This window comes from Aotus nancymaae, unplaced genomic scaffold (genome assembly GCF_030222135.1).
Source record: "Aotus nancymaae isolate 86718 unplaced genomic scaffold, 86718_ANA_hifiasm-v0.15.2.pri h1tg000021l, whole genome shotgun sequence".
NCBI classification, from domain to species: Eukaryota; Metazoa; Chordata; class Mammalia; order Primates; family Aotidae; genus Aotus; species Aotus nancymaae.
This window is the reverse complement of record NW_026988433.1, coordinates 4,678,431-4,701,314: the sequence shown is the minus strand read 5'-3', so window position 1 is coordinate 4,701,314 and position 22,884 is coordinate 4,678,431. Positions and strand designations below refer to the sequence as shown.

General features: G+C 46.8%; 1 protein-coding gene across 1 annotated transcript in view; it reads left to right on the top strand.

Annotated features, from left to right (window-relative positions):
* The window catches only part of TMEM132C (transmembrane protein 132C), a 280,537-nt gene that overhangs the window by 97,567 nt on the left and 160,086 nt on the right, over positions 1–22,884 (top strand). The window contains exon 2 of the mRNA XM_021668938.2: positions 21,606–21,752. Coding sequence (XP_021524613.2) covers positions 21,606–21,752 — 147 coding nt within the window. The remainder of the gene's footprint in view (positions 1–21,605; positions 21,753–22,884) is intronic.

Genomic DNA, 22,884 nt, shown 5'->3' with positions numbered 1-22,884 from the left:
CACTAAATCTTGAGAAGTAAACTCACTGGGTCATCAGGTGCATTTTTATCTTTAACAAACACTGCATTATGGCGATCCTAAGTGGCTGAACTATTTTACGTTCACTTCAACTGTTATATTCAGCAGGGTATATGCATTCCTATTATCTGGCATCTTCATCAACCCTTGATTTCAGTGTTTGCCTGTTTCATTTCAAGGATGAAAAATGGTACCTTGCGATTGTTCTAATTTTCACTTCCCTGATACAAATGAGGTTACGCATTGTTTCTTTTTCTTCTCTCTCCTCCTCCACCAAATGTCCTCTTTCCTCTTCTCCTTCCTCTTCTTCTTACGCTTGTTTTTCTTCTTTTTATTTATGTAGGTGTGAACTTGGACACTAACGCTTACCACTAGCCGCTAAGTTGAGTGATAAGCCTAGCTACTTTCACTGTATAAGCCTGGTGTAACCAGGTAGGATGCCAGACTCAGTGCCATGGACCTTGTCTCTCATCTCTGCCCACTTTCTGTCTCTGTGGCTGGCAGAACATCATTTTCTCCGTGTGCCATTTCCTTGCCTACCTTACCTACAGTATAATTAGAGAGAAAAAACGAACTATTGAGGAATCCAAACAGTGAGAGGAAGAGGCAGTCTGTCATTTTTTATTCCAACTACTGAGGCATTGTTTGGGTGTTTTAAAGCTAGCCTGATATCATGTGTTGTTAGTGGAATTAAAAATAATTATATTTTTTTCTTGTTTGAGATGGAATCTTGCTCTGTCACCCAGGAGGGAGGGCATAGGTGTGATGTTGGCTCACTGAAGCCTCCTCATCCTGAGTAGCTGGGATTACAGGGCTCTGCCACCACGGCCAGCTAATTTTTGTATTTTTTTAGAGGCAGGGTTTTGCCATGTTGGCCAGGCTGGTCTTGAACTCTTGACCTCAGGTTATCTGCCTGCTTTGGCCTCCCAAAGTGCTGGGATTACAGGTGTGAGCCACCGTACCCAGCCAAAAATGATAAGTAAATAAATTCTAAATTGTTGGAGTTATCGTACATTTCTTTGCATCACCTAGGCCAGAATAGCACATAGGTTTTCTCTCATGCATAGTCCATTGGCTCCCTGGAGCACTGTGTTATGGTAGTTTGGGAGCAATGATTGGCAGGATTGATTAGTGATGTCTGCCTTGGTCAGGGATGGAGGAGGGGCAAATGAACACTTCAACAATAGATGAAACAAGGGGTTTGAAGAGGTGGTGCTTTCTAGGTTGGTTAGTCTAGGGCTCACCAACACTCCAGGGACTGCATCCTTTCCCTCTTCCCCCCTTCTTCCTGACTGTGGTAGACATTGCCCATATATTTGTCCCTTCAAAGTCTTAAAATGGCTGCTACAACTGCATTCATCACATCTTTACAAGGCACATGTCTGAGCTAGAGGAAAAAATGGCCCTTCCTTATGTCCTTTAAGGTCAAGGAAATCGTTTCCAGAATCTTACAGCCTCATGAACTAAGCCTTCCTTATTATTGGTCAAAAAGGCAATCCATGTTTATTTCTAAATCCATCACTAGTAAGGGAAATGAAATTACAAGTTTGTTGTATTCTCATTAATACTTTTTCCCCTAGGGCCAGGGAAAGAGGCCAACTTCCCTTGAAGTACTTGGCCAGTCAAAATTTGAACAAAATCTGGGAGTATTGACAAGGAAGAATGAGGGGTTGGCAGTTAGTGAGACCCCTCGAGAGTCTGCCCTGCCAAGCCTCTGCAGTAATATCCAGAAACCTCCTCCAGCACTGCCTGCACGGCCCTGACTGCTGCTGCTCTCTGCTCCTCTTTGTTTTCAGTGTCTTGCCCCTGGTTACTTTCGGTAACCACATAAAACATGTGTTATTTCAAGCTCCTTGGTTTTCTTCCTGTTGGTCTCAGACTGTTTACGATTAAATCTGTAGGACCTAAGCCCCTCTCATATCATTTAATTCAATCATGATCTGTTTAAACTCTCAGAGGAATGACCGTCACCCTCTGCCCTCCCCAACTTTAAGGGGACTTGCAAAGACACATGCTAGGTTCACCCAGACACCCTTTCCCCTCTTCAGTGCTCCCAAAAGCACAGATGTCATCCCGGAAGCCACTTCCTGACCAGCTCAGAGCCCTCACTCAGCAGTCCACCTATCACCCCTTCATGCTGTCAGTCAGGGTGTCGTAGACTGTAGATGTCTACCAATGTTTTCCTCTTTCTTCCTTTGACAATACAGAGCTTTTGGGTTTTAGCTGGGCCAGGACTACCCAGGATAAAGGCTATGTTTCCCTTTTAATGGATGCGAGCAAAAGAGATGTGTTTCTTTTAACCAGTTATGTCCTGAAAAGGTATAAATGTGAACACTTGGTTCACCCTTCCACTGGCTGGGAGATACATGTAATGGCAGTCACTGCAGCAGCCACCTTAGACCCAGAGATGGAAGATATGTATACCACAGAATTTCTTAGCCTCAACACTATTGACATTTTAGAGCAAGATCATTCTTTGTTGGAGGGGACTGCCCTGTGCATAATAAGGTATCTGGCAGCATCTCTGGACTCTACCCACTAAATGCAAGTAGCACATTCCCCAGTTGTGATTGTTAGAATTAAAGAAAGAGCAGAGAAACATGAAGAGTGGCTTGACAGTTAACAGGTTTATTTTAAACCTGGGAGAGACTTCTGACTGAGTTAGGTCAGAAGCCATACTCTTTTTCAGACTAAGAGTTTTTTGTTGATGTTGTTGTTGTTTAGAGATGGAGTCATTTTAATACATGGAGTGCAATGGCAAGATCTCGGCTCACCACAACCTCCGCCTTCTGGGTTCAAGCAATACTCCTGCCTCAGCCTCCCAAGTAGCTGGGATTACAGGCGCCCACCACCACACGCAGCTAATTTTTTTTTTTTTTTGGTATTTTTAGTAGAGACAGGGTTTCACTATGTTGGTCAGGCTGTCTTTAAACTCCTGACCTCAGGCGATCCACCCACCTCGGCCTCCCAAAGTGCTGGGATTACAGGTGTGAGCCACTGCGCCTACCCGGAGACTAAGAGCTTTTAAGGATTGAGGGTGGGAGAGTTTATCAGAGGCTTGGACTGCTTCTGTGTCTCTTTGTTGTGCTTGTCTGGGAGGGAGAGTTGTGTGTTTGTTCCCGTACATTTTTTGGCAGTGGCAGGAATATCCCTGAGTCTGCCTTTGGCTTCCCTATCTTAGTGCACCTGAAAGGAAAGGAATGTCCTTATTAAGGCCCATTCCCGGGTTTAAAATAAACCTGTTAACTGTCAAGCCACCCTTTGTGTTTCTCTCCTCTTTCTTTAGTTCTTACATTGATCATCAAAAATATCTACAGACATTGCCAAATACTCACTGCAAGATAAAACTCCCCCCTATTGAGAACCACTAGAATGAAAGTTGGAGAGCAGCTCTGCCATCCTCAAAGTGATTATCTCTATCCTAAGAGACAGAAAGGAACACACATATTGTTAACACAAGTGCTTTTGAATGTCTTTGTTGCAGTAGATTACCATACCCCTAGCTAATCCACACATATATTCTTAGTAATTTTAACAGATTATATGGGACTAACTAGATGTTCAGTGTTAGAGACAAATCAATCCTTTGTTTGCTTAGCAAACTAGCAACATCTGCCCTACCAGATTACTGACGTGAACTTGGCTAGATTTTCCTTGTTCATGGAAATTCTGTAGCCTCTCTTGAGAAGGCAGAAGTTACAAATGATGGCTCAGGAGTAGAATCTGGTGTTCAGGTATATTTTGTTTTGTTTTTCCACAGTGTTTTTAAAATATTTAAAGTCCCTACAAAAATTTTAAGTAATAGCATTTTATGTAAAAGTCCATATCAATGGCTTCTTGTCCAAAATTTTGTGCTTCACTGCTGTGTTGCGTAGCCAGGGAGGTAAAGATTACTGTAGAAATAATTCACTTTCTTTATTGTCCTCACATGTAGCTAAACACATGAGGTCTTTGTTCAGTGATTCCCTGGCTGGAGCTGAGCTGTGCATTGCTGGTGTCATGAGGACTGTAATTTCTAGACATAAATTTGGGACACCATGCCTTGACACATGGCCAGAAAACAGGGGAGAAATTCCAAACCCCAGGCTATCTCAAGAACACTGGGGAGTATGTTCCCCGTAGCTATTTTGGAGGTACCCTTGTAACATGTTGTCATAACAATTAGCAGCGCACACATCAAGCAGGAGCTGCTACTACACACTCAGGTGCTATGCTCAGAGGTCTGTGGGTATTCAAAGAGCCACACAGTTCCATTTTAATACATGTAGTCAGTGTCTAGAGTTGCTCACGGCAGAACTGGACTCAGACACAGCCTTCTCCATTGAAGGCTTTCCAGGTTGCTAGCCCTGCGCTCCCCCTGCTCTGCAATAGTCTCTAGTCTGTACATTTTCTATCAGAGTCTCTTCTTGGCATTGCTTGGTTATGTTATTTTATTTTCATTTTCCGTTGGAGCTCAGATTCAGAAGGTGGTTATGTTCAATCCCTAGCCAACCTTCATCATTGGTTAGTGAAAGCTTCGTGTTTTCCCACATTTACATGGCGATAGCTTGTTTTTAACTTATTTGGCAAACAGAGCAATCAAAACAGTTTCTGAAGTTTTAGAAGCGCCCCTCCATTGAAGAAATATTGAATGAGGTTTGATTTGTTTATGTCTATCCAAAATGATTACTGAGATGTGGCCACAACCAAGCTGGGCTGAGTCTTTATTTGAGGATATTCTGTTGTCATTATTCCCATTGATGCTGAAGGTGTCGTTCGTATTAAACAGGCTATTCGTGGTTTCAGGCAACAGAACCCTAACCCAGACTGTTAAAGAAAAAGCAAAAGGAAATTGAATGATTCATCAGTTTCACTTCTGGGTATATACACAAAAAAACTGAAAGCAGGAACTCAAAGAGATAGTTACACAACTGTGTTTATAACAGCAGTGCTGCGAATAGTCGAAAGGAAGCAAAGTATCTGTAAACGGATGAATGGACAAGCAGAAGGGGCATCGATATGCAATGGAATAGCATTCAGCCATAAAAAGGAAGGCAATTCTGACTCACATTACAACGGATGAACCCTGCAAACACTGTGCTAAGTGAAATAAGACAGTCACACAAGGACAAATCCTGTAGGATTCCACTCACGTGAGATCTCTCCAGTAGTCAGATTCATGGAGGCAGAAAGTGGAATGGTGGCTGCCAGGCACTGGGAGGAGGGGGGCATGGACTGCTAGTGTTTAGTGGGTACAGAGTTTCGATTTGGGGAGAAGAAAATATTCTGGAGTTGAGTTGTATGGTGACGATGGCCCCACAATACTGAGCCTGTACTTAAAGGCACTGAACTGTGTGCTTAAAAATGCTCAAGATGCTAAATTTTATGTTATGTGTATTTTACCACTTTGTTTTAAAAAAAGAAAACTAATTCACTCTTTGAGCTGAAAAGTCTGGAGACAGAACTAGACTCAGCAGAGCTGGACCTGGACCCAGGAGTTCGAATGGTGTTATCAAGGGTCTGTCTTTCTCTCTCCATTTCTCAGGAATGTTCCACAAGGTAGACCAGATGTCACCAGCAGCGTGGACTCACAACCTCCTCATTTAATGACCCCTGAAAAGGGATGTTTTTTCCCTATTACTATGTCAGAAAAATCTGTAAGAAACAAACAAAACAAGGCAAATGAGACCCTGTATCTACAAATAGTAAAAAAAAAAAAAATTAGCCAGGCATGGTCGTGCACACCTGCAGTCCCAGCCACTTGGGAGGCTGAGGTGGGAGGATCGCTTGAGCCCAGCAGGTCGAGGCTGCAGTGAGCCAGGATTGTGCCATTGCACTCCAGCCTGGGCAATAGAGCAAGACCTCATCTCAAAAAAAAAAAAAAAAAAAAGCTTGCATTGTGGCGCATTTCTGAAGCAATTGCCATGGCCAGGGTGGTGTGATTCTTATGGTTCATACCCGTTTCTTTATGCTAGAACAATGTAGAATGGGTTCCTTGGCTTAAGGTGGGATTCTGTTATTGGAAGGGAAGAGAGCTATTGTAGAGTCCAGGGCAACTGAATCCTTCACCTACGGGGTAGCTTTTGGAAAAAACTGGGGAGTGTGTCGCATACAATTCTAGTCACCACGTAACACGATGGCATTGGGAGTGTGCATTGAAAACATGAGCTGCGCCATGAGCCGTCTCCCCAGGACCAAGTGCTGCCGCTGGATGTGCGTAAGCCCCAGAGCTGTCCCCTGCAGTCAGAGAGCCCTTCGCCTGCTGGCTCTGGCCCCGCATGGCTCATGGACGTGCTGTCATTTATGGCCCTGGGTATTATCTTGTTGTTCACCTTTTTCTTTCAACTAAGAATACAATTCTAACCCTGGAAGGCAAACTCCAGGGTAGAATTCATCAAACAGGAGGCTATAAACAGTCATTTGTGAATTGGGAGAAAACAAGCCTACTCATTAAAATTCCGCTGTGAGAAGCTTGTGGTGAGATTCCAGGTTGAAACGTCCTTCTAAAGCGGGCTTTGGGCTCGGTGGGTTTCTGGCACTCTTTTCCTTCTTTACTTAGAGAAAGGGCACAAGTGGAAATGCCATTGTCTCCCTGAAGGTGACCTGTCAGTCCTCTGTAAAGATATGGACGGACTTAGGGTATCAATGCCAACCATCCACTCACCCAGTCGAGAACTGTGATTTTCTGTGATGCCCGCCTGATTCTGTCTGATCCCTACTTTGCCCGGGTGCTCCGTGAATGGGAGTGGGATGGAAGACTGTCCTTCCCTCGTCACTGCCCACTGTAGCAGTTGTTCAAGCTTAACCTGGAGGATCCCGCCAGAATAACTGACGAGGCAGACCCTGGGAGGACTGGCTCAGTGCCCAGTAGCCTCCCACCTTCTACACCAGGCATTAGAGCCTGATGCTGAGATTACAGGTGGAGGTGCGCTGGTCGCAGGAAGGTAGGCCTTCCCGGAGTCTCCGAGGATGAATCATGATTGCTCTAATGCCAATCTGTTGTGCTAGGCAGTGCCTTTCCAAGCACTCCATTCTAGCTTCGGTAGTCTTCTGGCCACGAGATGTAAAGGGAAGTTTTCTGGTGTTTCAGGAACCAAGTCCTTTGAAGAGAAATCCTTTGTACTTTCTCTCTCTCTCTCTCTCTCTCTCTCTCTCTCTCTCTCTCTCTCTCTCTCTCTCTCTGCTTTGAATAGTGGTAAAAGAATATAATGTTAACAGCTATGGCAAGTCTCCTGACACGATGAGAGATGAACCCCATACCTGCCAGCCTCCATTCATCTTGTTCTTTGAAATAATTAAAGGTCTTGCTTTTTAAAGCATCTCTTGAGCTGACTTTTGAAGCCCAAAGCATCCATAGTAACACCAAGTGCTCACACGTGCTCTGTGTCAGTGGCACACAGGGCTGATCTGAGTTTTGCAAATGCCCTTCTGAGAGACGTGATCTTGTGCAAGTCAAGAATTAAGAATGCAGCTTCTAGAGCCCATCAGCCTCACCCTGTCAAGCTGCAGGTGACTCAGCCTCTCCCTGCCCCAGGATCCTAGAGGATGCTCACATCTGACGAGCTGAGCTGTTAGCCCCAGGGATCTGTGTTAACCTCCTAGAGAAACACCTGGAACGCCTGGCGTGCCTGAGGTGCAGCAGTGCCATTGGCTGCTGATGTCACACAAAGTGCTCCTGGCATCAAAGAGGCCTGAAGTTGTCTTTATACCTGGAGAACCACATACACATGACCCCTGCCTTGTAGAGCTCACAATCCTGGATGGCAGACAATCCATGGGCTACCACACCCACGGGCACGACCTCCATGAGCCGCCACACCCACGGGCACGACCTCCATGGGCCACCACACCCACGGGCACGACCTCCATGGGCCGCCACACCCACGGGCACGACCTCCATGGGCCGCCACACCCACGGGCACGACCTCCATGGGCCGCCACACCCACGGGCACGACCTCCATGTGCTACCACAATGGGGGCAGAAATGAGACAGGAATGCCACAGAATGAGCTCTCTGCAGGAATGGCTCTGGGTCTTATCTCTATTTCAGAAACCAAGTTCAGTGTCAGTCACAGGGCAGTCACTCAGTAAGTAAATAGTTATTGAAATTAGCCAACAAACATTTTGAGTGTGTGCCGTGTGCCAGGAGCTGTTCTAGATGCCAGAAATGCTGCAACAGACAAAGAAGGCAAAGTCCTTTGTCTCCGTCCCTTAGGGCTGCTGTAAGAAAACACCACAGCCTGGATGGCTTATAGACAACGGACTTTAACTTCTCACAGTTCTGGAGGCTGCAAAGTTCAAGATCAGGCCACCTGCAGCTTTAGTGTCCGGTGAAGGAGCCTTCCTGGTCTGGAGGTGCTGCCTTCTCTGTGTCTTCACGAAGTGGAGTGGATGAGGCTCCCTCAGCCTCTATTATAAGGGCACCCATCCCTTTCATGAAGGCTCCAACCTGGGGACCTAATCACTTCCCAAAAGGCCCCACCTCCTAAAACCAACACCTTAGGGGTTAGGATTTCAACACATGAGTTGGGATGATGCAAACATTCAGACCGTAGCATCCTTGCTCTGACAAAGTTTAGATTTGAGTGGGGGAGACCCAGCAACAGAAAATAGAAACTATATATTAAAGGCTATGGAGAAAAATAAAGTTGAATAAAGGAGAGAGGAGATAAGCAGATTCCACTTTACATGAGCCCCCCCAAGGTGTGATTGGAGTGGAGAGGGAGGGGAGGGAAGGCGCCCGCCATGCGGACACCCGAGGGAAAGGCGTTCTGGAGGAGGGAACAGTGAGAACAGGGCTCGGAGGCAGGAGCAGCAGGACAGAGCCTGGACTGGATGATCGTGAATGAGGGCTGCAAAATGAGGCCAGAGAGGCAGGTGGGAGGAACAGCACGGGGAGCAGAGCGTGCAGGACCTTAAGGAATGAACAAGAGTAGAAAACACCCCGACGGTGGCAGAGACGAGCTGTGAACCCAGGCAGGTGGGCCTCAAAGCACACACTTCTAATCCCCGCACCTCACCGCCTGACTCCCTGGAAAGCTAGGAAGACACGTTTCGGCCCGTGCAGCCTCTTGAAGTTTCTCCTGGTTATCTTCCAGAAGACATTCAGCTGCAGTTAAGAAAGAAATTCAGGGAAGTTTGCGCAAGAATTGTGAAGCAACCATGGATGGCCGCTGTGTCCAGAATTGCACCACAGCATGGAAGAACAAAGGAAAGATGAATTCCTGGGGCACGAGGACTGGGGTCAGGAAAGTGGCCGGGATGTGATGCCCCCCCAGCCAGGAGCCCGGTGCTATTAGCTCATTCTTAGCTGCTTTTTATACAGGAGTTTTTACTTACTTGCTGGGGAAAGCGGTGCTGGTGAGAGACCAGGGCTCCTTCGGGGGGAGTTAGTAGGTCAGCCTCATCAAATATTGACAGGGTGGCCGCGCTGAAGTCATCTTCCTCCTGCCTAAGCTCCTCTGTGCCTGGCTGCCTGTCTCTCAAGGAAGCTGCAGTTACCTGTAAGAAGTTACTTAAGGAGCCATTAAGGATTTGATGGATGGGCTCTTTTGCCCTTTTGGGTTTTATTATTAATACATTCTTTTGCACCAGTGACTCTTGACCAAAGAAAAGTCTGGTTCTTATCAAGTTAGCAGTGGGGTGTTTGTCTGTGTGTGTGAACGTGCATGTATGTGAATGTGTGTGTGCGAGTGTGTGTGTGTGTTACATCCACACCATTTTCCTTACCGTAGTGGAAAAGGCATGGCATCAGGGGCAATATTTCCAGCCAACACTTGCCTGGGATTTTTCTAACTCTGGCGTCAGAGTGTGTGGGTCAACGACTAACTCTTTCCTGACTGTTCACTCCCTGTGTGATCCTGACCAAGTTCCTTAGCCATTCTTTGTGTGGTGGTTTCCTCTTTCTCATCTGTTTAAAAGAAGCATAGCAAAAGAGTCTACTCAATGAAGTTGCTAGGAGATATTTTAAAAATAATGCAAGGAAAATACTTAGAAGAGAGTCTGGCTGATACTAGCAACATTAATAATAAACGTCAGCTGTTGTTGCTACCATTGTTATGATTGGACATCCTCACAAACAGCAGAGCACTAATTTCAGGGCTATGGCCTCACTTCCACAAGAACCTGGTAAGTTGGAGCGGCAAAAAGACTTGGTTTTGTCTTCCGTTGGCCAATCTCCAGACTCAGATCACCAGGGGAGTCTCATCGGCGGAATTGTGTGTCCTCACGTGTTGCGGGCTCTCTTTGAAACTCTCCTGGGCCACAGCACGATCTCTCCTCCTGACGGTTTATTCTCCCATAATCAAATTAGCATCGTGCCAGTCTACATTCTGAAATAGCTAAGGCAAGCTCATAAAAACTCTTCACTGTGTGCACATGTAGGCTCACAGCGTCATCATCTCAGAGCAGATGTATGGACGGTGTTTTCGGGGAGCGTGGCTAGGCGATTCTGGTGATCACACGGTGGTGACTTCCGCTCGCCACACTCACTCTGCCCAGCTCTGCTTACCCTGCCTTGGAACAGAGTTTCTCAAGTCAGTACTATTGGTATTTGGGGGCCAGATAAGTCCTGGTCGGTGTGGCGGTGAGGGAAGCTGTCCTGTGTGTTGCAGGTGTTTAGCAACATGCCTTCCCCATCCCCGCCCACTAAATACCAGTATCGCCCCCACTCCTACTCGTGATAACCAGAACGCCACTGCATTCCAGCTTGGGTGACAGAGCAAGACTCCATATTAAAACAAACAAAAGGCCGGGCGCGGTGGCTCAAGCCTGTAATCCCAGCACTTTGGGAGGCTGAGGCGGGTGGATCACGAGGTCAAGAGATCGAGACCATCCTGGTCAACATGGTGAAACCCCGTCTCTACTAAAAATACAAAACATTAGCTGGGCACGGTGGCGCATGCCTGTAATCCCAGCTACTCAGGAGGCTGAGGCAGGAGACTTGCCTGAACCCAGGAGGCGGAGGTTGCGGTGAGCCGAGATCGCGCCATTGCACTCCAGCCTGGCTAACAAGAGCAAAACTCCATCTCAAAATAAATAAATAAATAAAAATAAAACAAAAAAAAATAAAATTAAAAGAGCTATAAGAACATAACCAAATGCTATGTGTGAACCCTGTGTGGATTCTGATGGGTTCAAACCAGTTACAGAAAAACAGTATTTTTGAGATTATTAGGAAAATATTTACATTAGAAAATAAATTTTCTTAGGCATGATAATGGCAAAATGATAACATTTTTAAAATTCTCCCCTCCTACCTTTCAATCTAGTATTTGGCCGAGCCTCATGGGAGCCAGAAGGGGAAGGATCCCTTCTCTTTTCAGAGGTCAGCCTCCTAGGACATGGAGTACGACTGAAAAAGGCAGAAAGTGGGTGGGGGTGGGGTGCGTGGCAATTGTGCAGATGGAGTCTCCCGCAGGTGTAGACGATGCACCCAGGCTGAGGATGATTTGATGGGAATGAAGCAGTGATTGCCATGCAAGATGTCGGGGACACTTCTCTGTAGATCACCCCTTACAGCACAGCAGCCGGCACCTCACGAGGGCCGTGCTGGTCAGCGTTTGACATCTTGCTCCCCAGAGGAAAAAGACCTTGATTTATAGAGATCGCCAGATTCTGTGGCATGAAATACTCTCACCATAGCCAATTTCAGGCCACCTGACATTACTGAATATGGAGTTGAGAAGACAATCCAATATCACTTCTTTAGATAGCATTTTCCTCGTTCCATACACGTATACATGCATAAGCTCAAGAGCACAGATAATATCAAAATGTCATGAAATAATCAGGAAAGTGATGAGTTTTGAGTATTTTTTACCTTTGCTTCTAACATAGATTCATCTGTATGTTTATGATTTATGTTTGAATAATTGCTGTGTTTGACAGCTAACTTGACAAATTCCTGAAAAATATAACAGCCAAAACACCACTGATTGGTTCATTCTGATCAGCCTGAAGTTTCAATGAAAGAAGAGAAGGGGCGGGGTGGGGAGATGGAATTGGGAGTTCTTGGGAGGGCTGGTGATTGTTTTATGAATAAACATTCCTTTTGCTGAAGTTTTTGCAATAGGAGTAGCCCTTTGTTGGGGACCAGAATGGGGAAAAATAAATGATAGAATTAGAAGTAGCAACACTGCTGAGGAAATCCTACTGCTCTCAGAGCTCAGGCATTTCATGAGTTGCTGATAAGGAAGTTTCCATTAGCACCCAAGATCGAGGTAAATGGTAAAAGTCAGCGAAAGGTAATGGCCAAAGGGGGTCAGTGTCTGATAAGCTGAGCAGAAGATGAAAAAGTGCTCGATTGGAAACACGTTTGACTGCAGCTGTTTTCACAGCCGACCTGAAAGAGGTGAGGAGCATTTGTTCCAGATGGCCTGGCAGTGGCTGCCCGTCTTGGTCAATGAGAGAGCAGGGAGTTCTACAGGCAGGGAAGAGAAGGGAAGAGTTGGGTTTCAGTGGCTTCACACATACACACATGCATGCACACACATAACCGCAGGTGCAGGCACACGTGTGCACACACACAGGCACGTATGTGCTCATGTTCATGCACAGTCACATGACTTCTCTGAGGAACTTGCAGTGGTGGCCACTGGGGTCTTTTTTATGGCCTTGGAAGCAGTCTGCGCTTCCTCATTTCCTAGGGCCTCCACTCCCTTTGACAGGGGTAGAAAGTCTGCCCTGACAGGTAGTTTAGGAAAAATCGAGGGGGGATAGCACAAGTGGGCAGGAGTCTGGGTCTTAGCCTGGAAAAGGACACTGCCCCTTCACCCCACTGGCAGCTCACCTGTACTCAGCCTGTAAAGCTGCCACTGGAATAAGATGACCCTGTTCACGAGGCTCCTGTGGGCAGATGTGGAGATGGAAAGCAGCTCGTGTTGTTAAAAACAAAACACAGGAACAGGAATTTTCAGTGTCCTTCAATATCGTTCCTATGCAGAGCCCTGCTAATTACCCTTCCCTCCCACGTGTTGAAAGATTTCAGATACAAAGCTGCGCTTATGGAAGGAAACGTGTGTTTTAAATTGTGCATTTTTGGTGCTTGCCAGAGTACTGTACGCATGCTAGCAGCAAGAGATGTTTTTATGAGATCCTTGAGCGAGCATTTTTACTTGTGTTTTGATATGCTTAGTTCAATGTGTATGTAGGGGGAAAAGTTTGGTTTTTTAATTTTTTTATCTACAGCTTCTTTTTGAGGAGCTATATACGACTATGTATGCAATAATAAAATGACTACGTAATAATAAAAACTTTAGAAAATGATAACTTTTCTAAAGTAAAAAAGGATGAGTAGCTAAATTTTAAAAAAACATATTAAAGAAATGATTTACAGAGAGTGTGTGGACGTGCCGACAATGTGAGGGTGGAGCTCGAGTGCCTAAACCTGGGGAACGCCGCGTGGATAACGTGGAGCCGTCTTCCCTCCGGTGAGCACCTCATCAGCCCATGATGCCTGGCCGGCCACACTCCCTGGATGAGATGAGGGCAGCAGCAGCAGTGCCCACGCCACGTTACGTGGTACACACACCCCGATCCCAGGCCATTGTTACATCCCTCTGAAGTGCTTTGAAATCCTGAAAACCCACAGCCCCCTTCCTTTAGAGGAAGCAGCTTTGTAGAGCTGCTGTCAGGTCGGTGGGTGGATTTGGATGTAAGTCTGTGAGTCTTATTCTAGTGGGAGAGCAAGCATGCGGGTGTGCCATGCCTCTGTATGCCGTGTGCACCACGTGCAAAGGGCCAGCCCTCCTCTTCTCAGTGCTGTTGTTCTGTACATGTGACCGGAGGCTTTCCTGCGCAATGCCCAGAGTAGAGAGCACTGGGCTGACAGGCTGAGTGCCATGGGACCCTACATCTGCTGGTTCCTTCGGGGAGGCAATGACTTAGCTTCACAGCACCTGCTCCTCCTACGGGCCAGGCCGGGGTGGGGGGGCTGCTTTCTTTTTGCTGGCTTCGTCGTTTTCATGTTAGCAACTGTATCCGTGTCCTAGGGCTGCTTGCTGTAGCAAAGTACTGCAGACTGAGGGGCTTCAAGGATACAGATTTACTCTCTCACGTTCTGGAAGCTGGAAGTTAAAGATCAGGCTGGCAGGGTTGACTCCTTCTGTGGTCTGAGGGACTGTCTGTCCCAGGCCCCTCTCATGGGCTGGAGATGGCCACCTTCATGCTCCCGTGGACTTTCCCTTCTGGTGTCCGTCTCCAAATTTCCCCTTTTCATAAGAACACCAGTCATTGAATTGAGGCCCACTCTAATTACCTCAGTTTTAATGTGAGTACCTCTGTAAAGATCTATCTCCATATAAGGTCCCATTCTAAGATGCTGGGAGTTAGGACTTCAACATGTGGATTGGAAAAAGTGGGGAGTTCAACCCATAACAACAGTAGTTATCACTTTTCAGTCTGAACACACTCTGAAGATCAGATTCAGCTCCTGAACACACAGCCTCACAGAGGCCAGAGACCAGGTGGTACTTACCCGCCCTCTCATGCACACTCATGCACGCTCATGCACACATACACACGCACTCACACATGCACACACACATGCTCCTTATACGTGCACACATGCACACACACACATGCTCTTCATCATACACAGGCGCTCACACCCCCCGGCAGGCCTGAGATGCCTCTAGGGAGAGCATTTCACAAGGAGATTGTAGCCGACCGTGAGATAGATGGCTTGCAGGGTGGAAATTAGGCTTCCTGTGTTCAAAATTTGTACTGAACATTGATTTTCCTTAAGGAACACTTAATCATCCCTGTGTTATTCCCAAGCCAAGCGCATGTGGAAAAGAGGGAGAATATTTTTTGTTTTGTTTTAATTTTAACCACTAAAAACCTGAGTAGGAGCATCCCGATCAACGTGTCTTGTAGATGACACGAGCCCCGTTCAGGTAACCCAGATGGGACCGGAGGTGCCACCAGGTCCAACCCTTGCCTGAGGCCCGTGTGGCTACATTGCAACATCTAGCACAGTGCTGGAACAGTCGGCGCTCCATGCTACCTGGGAAATTGTCTCCCAAGCATCCAGCAGCAGCAGACCCACAAATTGGAAACCACTGAACTAAGGCCACCCTGGACGCAGCAGATGAAGGAGAAGCATATCTGCCTGACCCTCAGAAGCAGGGCTGGAAGCTCCTCCCCTCCATGCAGCCTGGCTGAGCAGGGGTGGCATCACACTGCTGCGGGCCAGCTTCCCTGGCATGCACCTTGAAGCCAGGCATCCTCAGTGTTTACCGCCCACTTCCACTGTTTTTTTAAAATGCTGACTCTGGTTGCAAAACCTTTGGTCCTGGACACAAACCCTGCAACAGCTAGTTCCTTGAAATAGGAACATTCACGGCTCTCATCGAAGGAAATACCCGATTAACACAATCAGCCCTTTACACCTATGCCTTTCTCCCGTTTCTGTGGTTCCTTCTCCCGCCCCATCCAGAGGTGACACCAGCCACTGCACCGTTTGGTGAGAAGCCTCCTATGAGCATGCACTATTAAGCAGAAAGAACAATTTGTACCTTCAGTGAAATCTGAAATCTTGAGAAAAATCCAAATGCAGCAAAAGCCAATTTCAAGCCAGGTCACACTGCAAGAGGCATTTATTTCCAGCAGTAGCAGTAGAAGGTGTCCACACTGTGAAGACGCCGGGGGCATTGCTTCCCTGCGAGGGGCAATGAGGGCTTTCCCATGCTAATGCCTCTTTGATCTTTGTCCCTCAAGCAGGTCCTGGCCTCCCGGTGTTCAGACTGGCAAGTGTATTTAGAGAAATCATTTAATGTAAGATGCAGAGAAGTTTCTTAAGAGAAGGTGGCTGTGTGGCTGGTATGCTGTTGCTGCTATGAGGGTTGGACACGCTAAGTTTGGCAGGTGAAGATGTGTTTTTCACCACCTTCTGCCAGCAGGGTTCCCTCATGGTGACCGCCTGGTAATCACATTCATCAGCGATGTTTAGCCTTTTAACTATTTACAAGACTGTATCTCCTTCAGTCTGGGAGGTTGGTAGGCTGTGTGTGTGTGTGTGTGTGTGTGTGTGTGTGTGTGTGTAATATTTTAAGCTGCTCCTTTCATAAGACATGACCTTGCATATGTCAGCTGAAGAATGATGAGGTTCCTAAATTTGGAAAGAAGAGCTTTATTTCTCATCAAGGATTGCAGCCTGCCAGGTGGCCATTCTGACAGGCTGGGAAGTGTAGCCTCCAGCCAGAAGCCAGAAACAAGACATTCAGAGATAGGAAGAACGAGACAGATATTTATGCTGAGTAAGAAGGATGAATATGCATATTCAATAGGCCATAGGAGGAGTCATGAATATTTATGGGAGGAGAAGCATGTGCATGTGCAGCTGAGTTTCACGCCCTTTCATGGGTCCCATGTACAAAAGATGACAGGGTTAGTGTGATCCCAGGATGGGGTTTTAAGCCTTGTGACATCAAAAGATGAAGCAGAGGACATGAAACCACTCACTGTGCATCCTCAGTAGATGGCCAGAACCACTCCAAGGTCAGTGGTCTCTTATCACGAAGGAACTTGTGGGTCGGTTGTTTTGTCAAACCACAAAAAGGGCAGGGCAGCGTCAGGCAGTATCTGGGGCAAAGCAAGTCTTTCCATATGGCTGGCTTCTGTTTAGCCCTCAGGGAGAAAGCCTAATGGTGCTTAGGGAAGGAGGGGGCATAAGGAGGTGCCTCCAGCCTCCCATCCCGTCATTTCTGGGAACTCACTTTTCAAGGTTTCATTGGCATCTCCTTGGCCAAGAGGGGGTCTGTTTCATCTTTTGTGGGGCTTAGGGTTGTATTTTTATTTCTTGCATGTAATTTGAAAAGTCAAATAGTTCCGCAAAGTTTATTGGCAAAAAACATTCTCAAAGTGTGAGATCTGTAGTGCCAGAGAACAGATCAGTGGCGGGATTTGGGGAGGGCGTGACTATTAAAGGGTCACATGAGGAGCTCCTCTGTGTTGAAGGAATAGTGCCACATCTTTATTATGGTGATGGTTACTCAAATCTACACATAGGAGATTATTTCATAGAACTATGCACCAAAAAAGTGCGTGTAAAAACGTGGAAAAGCTAACAAGGTCTGTACCTGAGTTAGTAGTATTATGCCTATATCAGTTTCCTGGCTTTGACAATGAACCAGGGTTATGTACAATATTGTCATTGGGGGAAGCTGGGTGATGGGTACATGGGAACTCAGTATTTTGTTGTTTTGCAACTTTTTACTTTTTTTTAAAGATAGTATCCCACTTTGCTCCCCAGGCTGGAATGTAGCGGTGCTATCCCAGCCCCTCCTGGCCTCAAGTGATCCTGCCGCCTCAGCTTCCCCAATTGCTAGGACTACAGGCACACTCTGTCATAGGGGGCTTATTATTGTTGTTATTATTATTTTGAGACAAAGTCTCGCTTTTCTTGCCCAGGCTGGAGTGCAATGGCACAATCTCAGCTCACTGCAACCTCCACCTCCAGGATTCAAGCAATTCTCCTGCCTCAACCTCCTGAGTAGCTGGGGTTACAGGCACCTACCACCATGCCTGGCTAATTTTTTTGTATTTTTAGTAGAGACGGGGTTTCACCATGTTGGTCAGGCTGGTCTTGAGTCCCTGACCTCAGGTGATCTGCCCACCTTGGCCTCTCAAAGTGCTGGGATTACGGGCGTGGGCCACTGCACGGGGCTAATTATTTTATCTTTTTGTAGAGACAGCATCTTATTTGGTTGTCCAGGCTGGTTTCAAACCGCCTCAAGGGATCCTCCCACCTAAGCCTCCCAAAGTTCTGGGATTACAGGTGTGAGCCCCCAAACACAGCCACGACTTCCTCTTAATCTCAAACTATTGAACTACTTAAAAATACAGACTTATTTTTAAATAATACTGCAGCACCCTGCTCCCTTTTACTAACTCTCCCCATGCACAGAGGCAAAATTCTCTCCTCATCTGATATTTATAGGCATATCACCAAGTAATGCACTGATGTTGACACTTTTGTTTAGGCCATATCTATAAATTTCCCACTTTTGAGAATTAGGATATATCTCTTTTCTCCCCCACATAAGTGCCTCCCATTTTATCTCTCTATCCTTCAAGTATAATAATCATATTTTGTCTAGATTAATATTCAATGTTTAAAATATAAGTACATGTGCTAATCACGGTAAAATCAAGTATTAAATTTTGATTACTTTTCCTTCTCTGCATAATGAGTTCTTATCTTCAGAATTAAAAACTGATTGGGTCTTATTCTTTTTCTTGATTTTCTGTGTATTCAGCTCACATTTATCCTGAAACTCTCCGCTAGTGGTCTGAATGTCCTCAAGAAACATTCATTCAACATCACATTAATTAGGAAAGTTTCTGTTTCCTGGGGAAGTCTTTGCCGGAATCTTCTCCATGCCTTGTGCTCTGGTGTTGTTCAGGGACTTCTCTTTGTCATCAACCTGGGATTCCTTCCACATCGCTTACATCTGGGACCTGTTCCCCTTGGCTCATGTCGTCCTTCCAGCTTCACTTCGTGGTTTGATGGGACACATGCTCAAGTGGGTTCCCAAACATGAGTGTAAGGAGTAAATGTTCTTAGATCGCACATACGTGGAGACTCTGAGCTCATAGGGTGGATACAGAATTCTAGGTTGGAAATCATCTTCCTTTACAATACTTAAGACATTTGTTATTATCTTCTAGTTTGCAGAGTGGCTGTTATGAATTCTGAATTCATTCTGATGCTTTTTTCTCTCTGGAGGATTGTAGAATTCACTTCCATGTACCCCATCTTCCAAAATGTATTGATCACATGGCCCGGTGTGGGTCTGTTCTCATTCGTTGTGCTGATCGCATAGTGGGCTCTTGCAATCTGAGAACCCACATCCTTTCATTTGGAGATATTTTCTTGAATTACTTCATTAGTGATTCCTCCTCTTTATTAAATATTGAACCTCAAAGTCATGCTCACACTTTTTTTCTCCTATCTTCCACTTCTTTGTCTTTTCTCTGCTACTTAGGAAATTTCCTCACCTTTGTCCATCAACCATTCCACCAACTTTCCATTTTTGCTGTATTTTAAATTTCCAGGGGCTCATTTCGTCCCTGCTGGGTGTTCTTTGTTAAGCTATTACAGTCGTTTTTGCCTCATTCTTGCCTTGGTCTTTCTAGTGGCCAACCCTATCCTGAAGCTACGAAGGGGTTGCCAGCCGCCAGCCACCTCCTTAGCACACAAGAAGACATCACTATTCCCAGGATTTTGGGAGCTATATGCCAGGAAACAAGGATGAGCACCAGATCTGTATTTCAGCACATCACGGTCTTTATATCACGTAGAGACCTTTCTTAGTGCCTAACGGTGCCTGTTTGCTGGTTCATTTAAGGAGGGGGAACTGAAGGGCTGTGAGGGGCTCAGAGCCCCTCAACAGCACTTGCTGACTTCAGGCTTCACTGCAGGACATCCGGCTGGCTGTTCGGAGAGGCCACAACACCACTGCCTCTTGCATTTCGGTCTTAGGATGGCAGCACTCTCTGGAATCCTGTGTTTCTCCTGGAGGGTGAAGATCAGTCTAGGGGAACCAGCCTGGGAGTCTCAACGTTCAGCACACATGGGGTTGTGGGGTCCCTCTGGATTCAGTGTGGCATCCCCAGTTCCCCACTCACCCTGATACCCATACCCGATGTGGGGTCCTGGCATCACTCTGGGCATAAAAAGGGAAGTTTACTTGCTGGCTGCTTCCTAAACAGACTGGTAGCCAACTCTCTTTATTTCAGTCCTCATTCACTTCGATTCTGTGACTGTTATCACCAGTTCCTGAGTCTGGGGGATTCTTTGATAGAAACTGTCGGTTATTGGCTCTGCTCACTGACCGCTTGCAACTCCATTTTGAAGTTCTGCCGGCTTGTTTTATCCACGGTCCCACTTTCCAGCTTCCCACATCTGTTGTTGTGGCTGCATTTCCTCTCCCGCTCATGAGCTTACGCCTTTTCATTATTATTATTATTATTATTACTATTACTAGTATTAGTACTGAGAGGGAGCCTTGCTCTGTTTCCCAGGCTGGAGTGCAGTGGCACAATCTCAGCTTGCTGCAACCTCCACCTCCCAGGTTCAAGCAATCATCTTGCCTCAGCCTCCCGAGTAGCTGAAATTACAGGCATGCACCACCATGCCTGGCTACATTTTGTATTTTTCAGAGATACCAGTTTCACCATGTTGGCCAAACTAATCTCGAACTCCTGAGCTCAAGTGATTCGCCTGCCTCGGCTTCCCAAAGTACTGGCATTGGCCAGTATCGGTGGCTCACGCCTGTAATCCCAGCACTTTGGGAGGCCGAGGCAGGTGGATCATGAGGTCAGGAGATCGAGACCATCCTGGCCAACATGGAGAAACCCTATCTCTACTAAAATACAAAATTAGCCGGACGTGGTGGCGTGTGCCTGTAGTCCCAGCTACTCAAGAGGCTGAGGCAAGACAGTCGCTTGAATTGAAGAGGCGGAGGTTGCAGTGAGCCAAGATCACACCACTGCACTGCAGCCTGGTGACAGAGCAAGACCACATCTCAAAAAAAAAAAAAAAAAAGGAAAGTGCTGGGATTACAGGCACGAGCCCCTGTGCCCAGCCGGCTTATGCCTTTTAAAACAGATTCTTTGCTGTCCTGCGAGTGGGATAGAGGAAGATGGTGTAAGTAGGTGTTTGTGCGCAAGCTGCCGTTTGTCTCATCTGTTTATTGATAAGGAAACAGACCGGCTAAGTGGCGTGCTCGAAACAGCAGCTTTGGGAGGAGCTCTCTGCCTTTTCGTTTCTGTGTTTTTTGGTTGGTCCCTGACTTAATTTCTCTTTCTTACGTGTGTACCAGGCAAGTTACATTAAGCAGGCTGGGGACTTCCCTGGAGTGATGTAACAATCACTAACATTTATTAAGTGTGTATTGCATGCCTGGCACTGTTCTTGTTCTAATCTCTTTCCATCTATTCAAGCATTACAACAGCTTTATAATGGGAGCTACTATGATCGTTCTGTTTCTTGCAGAGGAGGGAGGCGAGGCATGGAGAAGTTCTGCCTTGCCTGAATTCGCACAGCTAGAAAGTGGTGGATGTGGGGTGTGAACCCAGGCCCGGCTTTCTTAGTACTAGTGACACGGTGGGCCCAGTGACTCTGTGTGGTGGGGCTATCAAGCGGACTGTTGGCTGTTTAGCTGCGTTTGTCCTTTCTCCCCACTTCCCTACTGAGTAACAATACCCACACACACAACCACGAAAACCACAACAGTCTCCAGACTCTGCCAGACGTCCCCGGCAGGGCACAGAGCCCTCTGAGTGAGGAGACTGACCCAGGCCGGCTGAGTGCATGCCTTGACAACTCTGCCCTGCGATCTCCCGGTCTAGTGACTTCCGGGGTCCTTCTTGCTCCCTGTCGGAGTCGGACAGCAAGGTCTGTGACTGCCTTATCAACAGGCAGATCCCGCTCGCCCTGCCCGGCGTTACCACCCGGGGTGGCTTTGTCTGCCTCTCATTAGACATGAAAAAAGTGCAAAAGCAAAATAGAAACTGCAGCGGGCAGCTCTGCGGAGCAGGCACGTGGCAAAGGCCCGCCTGTAACCCTGTGGCTCTCTCTCTCCCATCTTCCTCCCCACAGAGCCAAGGTGAAGAAGGGGGTGAACATCCTGAGTGCTCAGACCCGCGAGCCCCGGCAGTGGGGCGTCAAGCAGGAGGTGGGCAGCGGCGGAAAGCACGTGACAGCCACCGTGGCCTGCCAGCGCCTGGGGTCCAGCCCTCGCAACAGGTAAGCAATGCCCTCCCTGCAAGCATGGGTGGTTCCTGGTGCCAGGCCTAGGCGGGCTGCTGCCTTGACTTGAACTTGCACGAGCCCCTGCTCAGAGGACTGCTGAACCCACGGCCCGGAAATCTGGAGGCACTGACGCCCACTGCAGGACCCTCTGCCTCTGCAGCAGGGTGGGGGTGCTTGCTCTGCAGCGCTGACGGGGGGCTGTGGAGCAGAGTGAGGTCGTCCCTGCTCTGATAGGGCTTGTGCATTCTCCACACCTGGACTGACTTTCTGGGGGCTTTGCCCTCCCTTGATTATCAGAAGATGCTTAGTTACAAAGTACTCATTTTTTCATGAAGGCTAAGATTGAGTCTTCAGTGAAAAGGAATTTAAGGGAAGAAGGTAACAGTCAGTGGCAATAACAGAGAAGAACCTGCTCTGTGAGACTCACTATAGACATCCCGGATGATTTTTTTTTAATAATTTTTTTTTGGTTATAAAAGCAATTCATACTCATTTTAAAATATGAGGAAAACACAGTTATATGAGGAGGAAAATCGTACGCAGATATCCTTACCACTCAAGGATAACCCACTGATAACATGTTTCTTCATTTCCTTCCAGGGTTGTATACCTATGTAATGCTAATATATACTAAATCTGTTTATTTTACGAATTTGGTATCATCAAATACGTACTCATTTTAAGGACACTACTATTTTTGCTGATACTGGAAACATTTTCTCTTGACATTAAATATTCCTCAAAAACATTCTTAATAACTTTATAATATTCCATGAGATGGATTTAACATGCTACAACCAACCAACCATGCCTGTCTTTTTTACCATTTAGGCTGGTTCCAAGTTGTTTTTAAATTTCGACTCTTATTTTGGCTTCGGGGGGTACACGCGCTGCTTTGATATGTGGGTGTGTTGCCTGACGCTGAGGTTTGGGGCATGAATGATCCCATCACTCAAGTGGTGAGCAGAGTACTCAGCAGGTAGTTTTTCAGCCTTTGTTCCCTCCCTCTCTGCCCACTCTAGGAGTCCCCAGTCTCTATTGTTCCCATCTTTCTGCCCACATGTACCCCCTGGTTAGCTACCACTTACAAGTGAGAACAGGCAGTATTTGGTTTTCTGTTCCTCCA